Source organism: Spermophilus citellus, assembly GCF_964194105.1.
Source record: "Spermophilus citellus genome assembly, chromosome: 3".
Classification (NCBI taxonomy): Eukaryota; Metazoa; Chordata; class Mammalia; order Rodentia; family Sciuridae; genus Spermophilus; species Spermophilus citellus.
In genome coordinates this window covers 183,274,977-183,288,861 of record NC_138184.1, presented here as the reverse complement: position 1 = coordinate 183,288,861, position 13,885 = coordinate 183,274,977, and the positions used below count along the sequence as shown (strand labels likewise).

Genomic DNA, 13,885 nt, shown 5'->3' with positions numbered 1-13,885 from the left:
GTTGAACAACATATGGTTGATGAGACTTATTTGATACTAAAAATGCATAAAATTGAACTCTTGGCACAGTAGTAAGAAATGAGTTTGCATGGAATCAAGAGACAGCCCTATCTTTGAGAAAATTTTACATAAAACAAGTATATTAGAAAATAACTATCCTAACTACCAATTAAGAAAAAAATGTTTAAAATATGTAGAATAATGTCCTGGAAATTAAGATCACTTTTGGATTGATTTTGTATATTTTTCAGAACAGTCTTTATGTAGGTGAGTGTGAAGTTGGGCTGGGAGGAGTAGGAAGAACATTTGTATGAGGTAGGTTGGAAAGAGAATCTGCTTAATGAGAGACTGTTCCACATAGAAAACGTCTCTGAGCAGTCATGAAAGATATTGTTTGCCTGGCATATTGGTGAGTGAGCCATTTTGGTCAGGAAAATCATGTTTTAAGCAAGATAGACACTGAGTTAGAAGAAAACAAGACAGGTTCCATAATTTACCCTACATCTGTGTTATTGGAGTACAAACTTCAAAGAGAAAAGCCAAAGATGGTGAGGATCACTGATAAGTAGGATTTTAGTATTGAAAATCTTGAATTCTACAATCTAAAAATCTGTTAAATACAGATCTAGAGGCAAGGGATAAAAGTAGCAGGGACTCAGATATCAACAGAAAGAGACCTAGTAGGGGGAAAGAAGGCCTACTCTTTGTGTACGATTTGGAAGAGCTTAGAAAGGAATGAGTTTCAGTAAGTAGAAGAATATCTAGCAACTAATGGCTCATTTTTAAAAGTTAGCTGTTGTTATGGAAGCAATTCAAATTGGACCTTAACTGTAAATTAGGGAAGCTGTTGAAGAGATTTTCATATCAACTGTGAATTGCACTAAATATTTTAATGCATCTTATCACTTTAAGATTCTGGTTTTGTTTTTGTTTGTTTGTTTTCTCACCTCCTGGCTAACTATATTTAAGAGCTATCAAAGGGATTTTAATTCTCTGATCTTAAAATCATGCCCCAAGTTCAGTGTTTCCATGATGATGTGTCAGAACATGGTAACCCTGGTTGCACAGATAAGCCAAACTTCTTCTGTCGTTTCTGCTCTAGTCTGGTTTCATTTCTGCTCATTTGGGCTGTCATTGGAGAGTTTCTTCCTCATGAGACTTGTGGTTCATATCTCACCCCTTCCTCTTCAGTCTGCCATACTCTCTGCTTTCCTTTTATACCACCTGCTCTCTTTGGAAGATATTCTTGTGTTCTCTCAATCTATGTCCTTCCCTCAGATTTGATTATCAAAGCCTTATACTATTCCAGCAGAGGACTGAGTTTTTTGCTATGGAAATCATTGCTTTGGGACTTTTTTTTTTTTTTTGCTTGGGACATTAAGGTCACAAACTATATGATTTTACTGCTTATTTGCTACCTGTAGTGTTTCATTGGGTGAAGAAATACTTTTTGGCATCTATAACATGACAGCACTGAGGACTAACACAGCAACAATTAAGATAAACTATCACGTTTGTGGCTTACTTTCTAATATGAGAAACCAAATATAAAGATGCAAAACAAATGAATAAATTAATAATGGTACAAAGGGTTCCCCATTTATGACTGTGGACTTTTTTTTATCATGATGGTACAAAAGCAATTCACATTCAGTTAGAAACTGTACTTCAGAATTCAAATCTCATTTTTATTGCTTTGTTGTTGTTGTTGTTGTTGTTCTTGTTGGCTAGTTATTCACAATGCAACACACTCTTGAGAAGCTGGACAGTGCCACAACTGGGACAGCCACAGTGGCACAGCCACAGCTCCCAGTTAGCCATACACACATAAATAAGGTGCTGTACAGTGTACTATATGCTGCTAAGCTATGATGTTTGGTGGTTAGGTGTGTTAAACACATTTTTGACTTATGGTATTTTCAACTCACAATGAGTTTATCAGGACCTTACCCCAATGTAAGTAGAGGAACATCTGTATTTAAGATAAAATTAAGCAAACCAAAGGGCAAAAGATAGTGGCTTTGAGGGATGGGCTGACACCTTTAGCTAGCATGACCAGGAGCTTCCAAAGGAAATAACATTTGGGCGAGTGCAAAAATGGTGGGAAGGAGACAGGTAGGCAGAGGAGCAGCAAGAGCCAACACTCTTGAGTTGAAGCAGATGGGGCTTCTTTGAGGAAGAAAGAGAGGACCAGTGTAAGCTGTGTGAGGGAGTAATGGGAGGTGAAGCTACTGAGGTTGGTGAAGTCTAGGTTATGAAAAGCCATACATCCCTTGCTAAAATAATTGAACATTGTTCCACTTGCAGTGGAAGCTATTCAATAATTTTATCCAGGGAACTAATTTACTGAAAAAATATTGAGGTTCATGTGTGTCACCACATAAGAACAAATGTTTTCTTAAAGCTCATCAGGATATATTAGCTTAAAGATCTTCTTTTAAATAGAATGTTTTTAAAATACCTTTATTTTTTTTATTTTTATGGGGTGCTGAGGATCAAACCCAGTACCTCACACAAGTGAGGCAAGTACTCTATCACTGAACTACAACCCCAACCCCATAGCTTAAAGATTTTATTTTATTTATTTTTCTTTTTTTATTGATTATTTAAAGCATTACATAGCTCATGATATATCATCTCTTAAAGATTTTAAAATGGAAAGTGAACTTGTAATCTCAGATACTCTGGAGGCTGAGATAGAAGGATCTCAAATTCAAAGCCAGCCTGGATACTTAGTGAGACTCTGTCTCAAAATTTAATAGAAGATTGCAGATGTGACCCAGTGGTAGAGTGTTTTTATAGCATAATAGAGTCCTAGAATTTAATGCTCAATTCCATTAAATAAATAAAAAACAAGAAACTGAGCCAGACATGGTGGCATACCCCTATACTCCCAGCTGCTTGGCAGACTGAGTTCCAGGCTAGTCTGAGCAAGATAGCAAGACATCATTTAAAATTTAAAAAAAAAATCTGGCTTTATCTAAAATGGAAAGTGAGATTGACATTGCATTTATACTCAAACAGATAGTTGTTTAAAGTTAATCATTCATGAGTAACATTTCAAATAAATTAAAAAAATCAGATTGGAGTGTCGTTGACATTTTAATTAGCTAAATTTCTTAAATGAAGAATGATTCATATTACTTTATACCAACTGCTGCTGCAGTTGGTTCTTTGCTTTTCATACTGTGTTCTTACCAGATGTTACTCTTATTATCTGAATGAAGATAGATTTGGGTGATGTTGTAGGTCATCCTTATTATTGATTCCAAATTTATTTATTCTCAAAACCCTCATCAAGAATAGCATCTAGCAGGAATAAAATCACCTTTGTTTTCAGCTTTGTGCTCATTCTTTCCTCACTTAAGTTCTGCCATTTATGCATTCTCATACAGTATAGAGTTGCCTTCTTTTGTCATCAAACATCACCTTACCCTATGCAGTTTCATTTCTACATGATCATGGATTGCTATCTGTTGCTAGCAGCTGAATATCCTCAGAAGGACTTGGTCACTTTGTTGAAGAAGATAGATTTGGACATTCTTCTCCACTCTTGTCCTTTCCAGAGTGAGACACTTTGGGTTCTAGCAATAGTGGGATACATAGTTTGTAGAGCATTGATGTTTCCTATATTAGCAAAGTACTATTTGGTTCCTGCTACCCTTCAAACGCCATTTCTGCTCTCAGCATGTCCGTTAGCTGCTTGCTCTTCTGAGTCTGATACAGATAAAACTAAGATAAATTTGGATATTTGTACTAAATTCTTTAATATTCTGTGTTTTTTTTAAAAAAAAAACATATGTAGACCCAGCGATTGCTCTTCTGGGCGTATGTCTACTTTTGTTTTCATCTGGATATTTCCATAATAATTTTCAAGAAGCTCAGAAGTCGTCTTGTTATCTGTGCAGCTAGTAGTATAAATTGCTTTCTTATCTTTTCAGAAAATGCTTCCAGACTGCACACTTTTATTTAGAGGACAGTACTTCCCCTCGAGTAATATCTACACCTCCAACACCTATCTTTCCAATTTCAGGTAATGGCTTTAGGTGTGACCATGAGTAGCCACTAGGTGCTGAATGAAAAGCACAGTGTTGGAAGATTTGCTTTTATTGGCGTGCTTTGCCAATAGCTTTAATGTAGATTAGTAATTATTTGTGTTCCCCAAAATATTTACTATATATCATGTATCATGATTTATAACCTGTTTTTATTCATTTTAAACATTCTTAACCATACAGATAGAACAAAATAATTTTAAGTATTGAAATGTGATATATTAAAAACAAGCATTTATAGCAATAAGATATTGGTTAAAAATAATGCTGTCACTCATTTTCATTACTTTCATGGAAACCTCAGTAAGAAAGGTCAGACTAAGTCAGTGCAGTAAATGTGGATAGGAGGAAATAGCAAAAATAAGGCTGAAACGTAGCTCATTTCTGATCACTTGTCTGTATGAGAAAATACCTGTTAACTACATAGAAAAAAATTATAAAATGGTGGTTGTAGTGGTAGAAAAAAAGCCAAAAACCCCAAAAAGCACAATATATACTATATATACATATACACATACAGATATATATATATATATACATACATATGTACACACACACACACACACACACACACATATATATATATATATACATATATATATATATATATATATATACACACATATATATACATATTTGCTTGAGACACTTACATTTTTTTCTCAATGTTGAACAGTTGAATATTTGGGAAGTTACTAAATATCTTCACCAGAATTTACCTGGAAAACAGTATTCAAAATTACCCAGGTCCCTTTTGATTAAGATGTCCCTTAAACCCAGAGTTCACATGGTAAGACCTTGGCCACTTATTTAACACTTTATAACATCCCAGAATGAAATGTGGTAATTTAAAAAAAACGAGTTCTGTGCAAGTATGTAACTATGAAGATGTACTGGAGAGTGAAGGGTGAGATAGGGACAAAGAAGTCACCACACCAAGGATACAGAAGGAAAAATTTGTGAATGTGATCATTTTATAGGAGTCACTTTTTAAACAGACTGATGCTCCCTGAATTATTGCTAAGGCCCAAATTCTTCCTTATATTATCTTTTGAAATCTTGTGACTAAAAAAAGCAGAAATATTTTCTACATGATATATATTATGTAGAGTATACACTATTTATGTTCTTATATGTTTTTGCTTTATAAGCATAGGTCTTAAAAGGGTTTCTGGTTTTCCTTTTTTTTAACTCTGAGTCTTCAACCACTACTATTTTATTTCTGTTTTTCTAGTTTCATACTAAAATACTATATATTTATTTTTGAATAGCACAAGTTTTCATTAATATTTTAGAATTCAGCTTTCAGTTAGACTGACAGCTTTCAGTTATCAGTTATATTCACTTCCTTCACTATCAAATGTATCTCTTCTACATACCTCATCAGCATGAGGTATGCAAATTAACTCTAATATTATCCAAAGTCCAACAGATTTCATTATTAACAAGTAAAATGCAACATTTTAAAATCAGGACCTTGTAGAGGAAATCCAAGATCTCCATTCTGAATGTCAGAAGAGGAGTGGTCAAGGGAGTGTCCACATTTCACGTGCTCAGCTCTCAGGATTCACTCTTTGTCACCTGAATATTCACTTTTCAGGTGAAATCAGAAAGCGAAAAGATATGTAGCTCTCACTTGCTTTCAGACCAATTAATAAAAAAAAATTACAAATATACCTGACTGATGATAAAAACTAGTTTGCTTGTGAAACGTGGGCTGTGTAGGAAATATCAATGGATTTGAAGGACATTCACTGGAACTAATGATTTAGGTGTGACAAATTATTTCTGTTTTCTTGTCTAATTATAAAAGCTACTTCCAGGCAAAATCCTTCTGTAGGTGTGAAGGTGGAATTGCACCTTTGTCTAGTGTTTCTTAAGCCTGATGGGATAATTCAGTTTTAGTATTCAAGTCCACTTATCTAACAGAGAGAACAGATGGATTCTAATTTTTTTAAATCAACAAATTCTTGGTAACTGAAGCTTAAAAATATTAGATGGCCTAAATGCTGAACATCTGTTAATGTAAATAACTGTTTATTGTGAAATGTGTTTGATGTTTCCTTGTCAGAGAAATTATTTGTGATATTGCATACAGTGAACTAGTAATGTTTAATCTCAGAAAGTCTGTCCAGATAAAGAGAAAAGGAAAAAAAAAACGGACAGTTAAAATAATTTATCCCCTTTGCAATTAATTAACAGATCCAATGACTTTGTTTACATAGCATAATTTCAACTTACAGTTCTTGAAATTTTACAGATTAATAAAAGTCCCAAAGGTTTTTGACATTATCCTTAATGAATATTTTCTCACGTAAATATTTTTTTATAGAGAGAAGGAAAAAAGTTTTCAAATGTAATCATCTGACTATATAATTGTATAGTTTTGTGAAACTGAAATTGCATTATACTAAAATTGGAAATATAGTTATTTTGTGAATCTTTTTTCCCAGAATTTACATATAATCCCCACCCATGTTAAACATAATTTTCCATAAAGAGAGGGAGTGCACTGATAAGAAGTGAAGCTGAGGTGCTATTTATATATTAACAGTGAAAATAAATTGTTTTCTCTTTCAAGTATGTATAGAAGATATTTCTGATCAAATCAGATTTCTAAAATGCAAGTTATGATTGATGATAAATATACAAAAATTTGGAAATTTTTGCTTTAGATTTATTTGTGATTATAATAATAATTGAATTTTAAAGTTCTTTCAGAAGGCACTTTATTAATGAGAGACACATTCACTTCTGAATTATCCTAACATTGTTTATTATTATTATTATTATTCATTTAGATGATGTTGGAGCAATTCCAATAAAGCACTTTCCAAAGCATGTTGCAGATTTACATGCAAGTAGTGGGTTTACTGAAGAATTTGAGGTATGATTTTAATATTTCTGTTTTGAGTAATATAGAAAATAGTAAATTTAAAAGATTCAGCAGTAAGCTATTTCTTGACCTGAAGACACTGAAACTATTTTCACTTCTGGGGAAAATATTAGTTCCATAGTTACTTACGTGTTTAGGAGATGTTTTGTAGTTACCATATAATTTAGAAAATTGATTTTCCATTTAAAAGCCAATTTGTACTAGTGGAAGAATCAAAAACATTGCTAATTCTCTCCCATTAAGTACAGATCTTTAGTATTCCTTTTAAAATCTGCATTAGTAATACTGATTCTTGGGGCTGGGATTGTGGCTCAGTGGTAGAGCGCTCTGCCTAGCATGTGTGGGGCCCTGGGTTTGATCCTCAGCACCACATAAAAAATAAATGAATGGAATAAAGGTATTGTGTCCAACTACAACTAAAAAAATAAAAAAATATAAAAAAATATTGATTCTTTTTGATTTTCTAAATTATATAAATTATACTAAACTACTAAACTTCATGATTTTTCAGCTAAACTTCATATAAATCCCTAATTGTAAGCATTACACCAATGCAAATGTAACTCTTATTATAAAAAGTAAAATCACATCTTCTCAAGAAAATATGCATCTCTAAAATACATTTGAGCCTTATAATCAGTGAAAACTCTTTCAGTGATATTCTATTAAATACTCCTATATAGAAAGGGTGGAGAAATTTATTGCAAATTTATTATGACCAACTAAAATATCAATTGAGTAGATTTTCAAAATAGTGAGTCATTAGTGCAAAGTTAACAATAACCACCACAAAAAAAAAATGAAAGCAACCCTAGGTAAGCATGCTGAATATGTCATTGACTGGGTGCCTCCATATTCAAGCTTCACTCAGTTCTGGGAGTTATTATTCTTTCTCTTCATGTTATAATGAAATCAAACTCCATAGAAATTAAATAACAACCAATATGTAGCAGAGCTGGGATTTCAAACCCAGGGCTGTAGTTTTAAATCTTATGCCCTTTCCAATATGCTTGTCATCAAGCAAGCAATCCTCAGCCTCCCCTGAGCCACACCCCCTAGGAAACACTCTAGTAAAACTGCCTTTGTGTCTTTCCCATGCCCTGCCCCCAACGTGCTCTGTGGACCTTCCTCTTAGAAGGGCCTTGAGCTCTGATGTTATCACAGGATCTACTCTCTCATCTACTGCTCTCCTATTTGCTCTGTGGGACTGTTTCCCAGGAGTCACATCAATTAAGACATTGTTAGAAGAGGAAAATGCTCTAAGTTAGAGAGCTTTAAGAAATCAAATGAGCCTGGCCGGAGGTACAGACCTTTAATCACATTGACTGGAGAGGCAGAGGCAGGAGGATTGTAAATTCAAGATCAGCTTCAGCAGTTTAGCCAGGCCCTAAGCAACTTAGCAAGACCCTGTCTTAAAATAAGAAATAAAAAGTGATGGGGATGTATCTCAGTGGTTAAGTACCCCTGGGTTCAATTCCCCCCTCACCTCCACCAAACCAAAAAAACAAAACAAAAAGAAAGAAAGAAAAAGAAAGAAAGAAAGAAAGAAAGAAAGAAAGAAAGAAAGAAAGAAATAGAAATGAAGTGATATACTACAAAGAGTTACATATTTAAACCATCAAATTGTTTTCTTACCATAAACCAGAGATTATTGGTGGTACAGTGTTAACTCAGTGTTAACTAAGCTAACTGCACTGTTAACTGATAGAAATTATTGGGCTAACATTCAATAAAATTATTATAACAGCAGGAAAAATATGTGAAAGATAAGTCTAATCTTCCAAATGTTTAAAAACAATCCTAACTAAATTACACAATTTATAATCTAAGTTGGTGACAGCATAAACAGAAAGGCAGATCAGTTTTTCACAACTATAAAGTCATTTTAAATATTATTAAGTGATTAATAATTAAATTAAGAAAATAACCTCATATTTTTACTTTAAAAGATTTGTTTTAATTTCATTGCTTTTAGCTTACAGTCTGATTTGACAAAACTTTTTAGTAACTTAATAATTTGTTTAATAACTAATGATTCTATACCTTTTAAGTGGTTTATATATTTAATTTTTTTAATCATTCAGGATAACTTGCTGCAAAAGAGATTTTAAAAACTAATTTGGAAAGATACTGGGCCATTTCCTAATGAATCAGATTCATTGTGGGGTCATATACTTTCTCAGAATTTATAAGGTTTTCATTTGTTATCTTAATACTAAATAACTATAAATTCTAAACAAATGTATTTAGATAGGAAACATCTCTGAAAAGCTCTTTAATTCATTAAATAAAAATTAGCAGAAATAGTTTTTATGTACCCATCGAAGTTTAAATATAGAGGAGATATGCTAATTAAAAATATCAGAAATAATGATATATAAATTTTGTTTCAAAATGTCATAGTATTACAAACCACCTAATAGGAAGTTATTTACTGTTTAAAACAACTCAAGCCACAAAAAGAAAAAAAAAGTATCACAAATTCAGAGTTTCAAATAGAGCTATGGTAGTAATATAAATTTTATTTGTTTATTAGCAAATCCGATCACTATCACAAAATGGGTCATGGAGTATGTGGTAGTTCTCATTTGCATTTAAAAAATTCATACTACACCAATGTTCCCTTTTAAAAATGCTATTTTTTTCCTTCACATAATTTTAAGGTTCCAAATTGTTAGACATTTTGATTTGCATGTTGCTGTTTAAAACATTTTGTTTTGTTACTATGTGACGAATGTATTTATTGCATGATCATAGTTTTCCATTGTAAACCTAATATGAACACTTTTTTTTCTCATTTGTCGTGTGCTGTGGAATTTGATTTCTTTACTTATTTGGCATTCATTCCCTCATTAGACACTGAAAGAGTTTTACCAGGTAAGGCATTATTTCACTGCATTTTCTTTTAGCCAAGAAATAGTTGTAACGTGTAAATAAATAAATAAATAAATAAAAATTTTTCGGATAGATTTTTTTGTTTTGTGTCCCTTATTTTATTTTAAGACACTTTGTTGGAAAGAATATGTGTTGAAATGGTTTACATACAATTTTTTACAGGAAGTGCAGAGCTGTACTGCTGACTTAGGTATCACAGCAGACAGTTCCAACCACCCAGACAACAAACACAAGAACCGCTACATCAATATCGTTGCCTGTAAGTACATCCTTGACTCGGCTGACCTCGCCATCAACACTGCTGTGCTCTCAGTGTGCCGAAGCCATCAGAGGGCAGATCAGTGTGGCTGCTTTGGGACCTTTGTTTTTGGAGAATAAGAGTTGTGTTTAATAATACATAGACTTCTTTCTATGCTTCAACTTAAATTCATCCTGCAATTAATGACATCTGTTTCTTTTATACTGAACACATTCAAATTTTAATTTGGTCCTTTCTTCAGATCCTGTGGGCTGTACGTCTCTTTCTTGTGGTTTCTGCTATTATTTATACTGCCTGGTCCTATTTTCATTTGGATACATTCACTTTTATGTGAACTTACTAAACAAATCACACTCTCTTTACACTTCTTCTTCTTTTTTTTTTTTTTTTTTTTTTTTTTTTTTTTTTTTTTTTACTCCTACCTTAATTTATTTCCTCCCTGTCTTCCTGGGGTCTTGTAAAGGATTGATTAGATTCCCCCTTTTGACTCCTTCCTTCCTCTTTCTTAGTTGTTCTCTCTGCTTAGTAAGCAAGTCTGTGACGTTTTTTCATTAATGATTGTACTAATTTTTTTCCTATGAAATTACCACTTTTTTCATCTTCTTATAAAATTTCTTTTCTACATTTGTTCATTCTTATTTTGCTTTATACCTCTCTCCTTCTTTTGAATTTCATATTTATGATCCCTCTTCCGTAGCTTCAATGAGCACTATATTCCCAGCTGGGCCATTTGAATTCTGTTTCCACTCCAGCTCTGGAATCCTTATAGGGCTGCACCCGCCTCCTCTTATTATTATGTTTTCTCTTAAATAGTGTGCATAGGCACTACCTTCATTTCCACAGGTTTACACCAACTTTTATTTTTAGTAGAGAACTCTCCTATATGTTTGTCTTCCTCAACTAAAACAACTCTCCTGACTGCACATAAAACTTGGTTGCTTCTCAGGGTAAAATTGTTAGACTTCCCTCTGTGAGCTATATAGAAAATACCCACCAGGTAACTAAGAGGGACAGAGATGAACATTGGTTGAACACCTATTGTTTGCTTGGCAATATAAATACATTATTTCATTTAATCCCTTAAACAACCTGGAAAGGTAAGTAATAACAATTCAGTTTTAGAGATAAAAAAAAAACAAATTCAAAATTCTAAAAATATTGGAACCAATACCAAAGTATAGCTTGTCATCTAGATTCATCTTTCCATTGCTGGGCATCTATTTTTACATAAGCTCTCTACCACTGTGAACTGTTACTGTCGGTACTGTACTTTCTGTATTAATGTACTTTGTTATGGTTTGATCTGTATTTACTTTTTCTTTCGTAGACACTACTAAGTTTCCTTCTATAACATTTTCCTTTCCTAATAAATATCTCCTGCACACTCCACAGAACTGAAGTTAATCCCACACTCTACTTCAACATGTTTGTATTACCATAGTTATGCTGTGTTTCACTTCATGGTTTTTACCCCTTTTCAAATGTCAGGGTTGGATCCACTTCTTCTGTCCCTAGTCAACTGTTCTGTCTCCTTTCATAGAAGTCCTCTTTGCAACTCTTCCTTGAAAGAGCTTTTGTGGTCACCCTTCACAGGCCCTCCCTGGGATCCCTCCGCTTCCTTCACTACTGACCCTTCCTCCCTCAGCCTCCTGTTCAGAGGCCTCTGCTGCCACCATTCCTTGGCTTTCTGAGGTTTCCATTACCCTTTTTTCTCCTCAAGTAGCCCTCTACTGTTCACAGCCCCTGTGTCATTTATCTTAGATGCCAACTTCAAGTTCCAAACTCTGTGACAATTTTTATTATAAATCCACAGCAAAGCAGTTTCTCCCTCGAATCCCCCTTGGTAGCGCCCCTCTTTCCCAACACCTGTTCGTTGCCTCCTGGTATGTCCTGGGCTTACTCAATTAGACATTTCTTAAAAGCAGAGATTTCTGTTTGTCTTTGTTATCTTTGTCATTTCAGTATCCTCCCAAAGCCTATTAAAATGAATTAATTTTTTGTGCTGATTTTGTGTGAAATAAATTGTGACACATATGTAAATGGCCTTTATTCTGATGAGGAGTCCATACTTGAGTGAAATTATTCTCTTTTTTTATTCCAGATGATCATAGCAGGGTTAAGCTTGCACAGCTTGCTGAAAAAGACGGAAAACTGACTGATTACATCAATGCCAATTATGTTGATGTAAGCATGTATGATTTGAAATATTATGAAAATTTATACCTTAAATTTATTATACCATAATGTAACACATGTACTAGTGTGTAATACATGTTATTTGATATATAATAAAAATTACAAATAATCTATAAATAACTTGAAGAGATCCTGTAACAAAGGATTTTAGATTGAAAAACTCTATTTTAATTGACTTATCTTTGGGGAAAGGAGGGAATTCAGGCCAAGAATGTACATTCAATGTAGACTGTGTATACTCAAGAGAGGTTTATAACTCCTCAAGTGTGAGGGACAAGATTAGTGCTTATTTTGAATTTCCCATAACTCCTGGCATACTATAGTAGATGGTCAAGAAATCCTAACTGAAAAAAAAAAAAATCCCATGGTAGTACTGACTAATAAGCAAACACATGATTATCAAACCAGTTATCAACCTGTATTATTTTGGGTACTTTTCAGGGACTATAGACCATTCACTAGATAACTCGGTGCCTCATCTCTAAATCAGGGATGGTGCTTTCATTTTGCACAGATAAAGGACTAGGTTAATGTTTGCTAAGTATTTTGCTCAATGATGGGTTCTTGGCCACAGATAGCTATTAATGATTAGCCCTGCTCAGCACTGCCAAGAAGAGGAAGGAGATCACAACTCAAGCTTTCTTAACTTTGTAGACAAATGAGGCCCATTTCGTGAAATACATCTCAAAGAGCACAATTTAAGACTAGCTTTTTTTCTTCTGTACTGGAGATTGAACCCAGTTCCTCCCTCATGCTAGGTAAGCACTCTAACACTGAGCTATTTCCCCAACCCTATTTTATTTTATTTTCATACAGGGTATCACTAAATTGTCCAGCCTGGCCTCAACAGGCCCAGCTAAGAACCATATTCTAGTCATTATCAATAGACTTGGGTTAAGTGCCCCTGGAGTAAAGATGCAGGGAATTAAGTTTGTGTCGAAGTAAAAAGGATTTATAGAAATTAGAGTCCAGAAAGAATTACTATCCTTGGTAGTATTATCAACTTTCTCTAGTTTTGCAAATTTATTTATTTATTTTTTCATGGTTTTCTGTTAGAGAAAAAGGGTACTGACCTCAATGACTTAAGTGTTCTACAGTTTAAAATAGCATGCAATTCAGATAGTAAGAAATACTAATCCTTTGTTTCTTCAGGGCTACAACAGACCAAAGGCTTACATAGCTGCCCAAGGGCCACTGAAATCCACAGCTGAAGACTTCTGGAGAATGATATGGGAGCATAATGTAGAAGTGATTGTCATGATAACAAACCTTGTGGAGAAAGGAAGGGTAAGTGGATCATCTATGATGTCATCTCCCAGAGATTTAAATTTGTTTTAGCAGATTCAGCATTAGAAAGCAGCAAAAGTTATGAAAGCTAATCAGGATTCCCTCTAACAAGTATAACAGCTAAAGGAAAACTTAACATTATAGGTCAACACTGTGAATCAAGCCATCTGCTTCTTTTTAAAATTTTTACTGGTGCACATATTATATAGGATGTTGATTTTCTTTGTGATTTATTTATATATACATAAAATGTAATTTGATCAATTAATTAATTATTTTTTAAAGAGAGAGAGAGAA

The 13,885-nt window shown here is 33.6% G+C and overlaps 1 protein-coding gene across 4 annotated transcripts in view; it reads left to right on the top strand.

Annotated features, from left to right (window-relative positions):
• The window catches only part of PTPRZ1 (protein tyrosine phosphatase receptor type Z1), a 173,562-nt gene that overhangs the window by 141,570 nt on the left and 18,107 nt on the right, over positions 1-13,885 (top strand). For 2 of the 4 annotated variants that reach the window (XM_081287319.1, XM_081287317.1), the window contains exons 14-19: positions 3,942-4,033; positions 6,857-6,942; positions 9,808-9,828; positions 10,009-10,105; positions 12,207-12,289; positions 13,454-13,588. In XM_081287319.1, the coding sequence (XP_081143445.1) occupies positions 3,942-4,033; positions 6,857-6,942; positions 9,808-9,828; positions 10,009-10,105; positions 12,207-12,289; positions 13,454-13,588 (514 nt within the window). The remainder of the gene's footprint in view (positions 1-3,941; positions 4,034-6,856; positions 6,943-9,807; positions 9,829-10,008; positions 10,106-12,206; positions 12,290-13,453; positions 13,589-13,885) is intronic. The other 2 variants (XM_081287320.1, XM_081287318.1) reach the window with 1 other exon arrangement.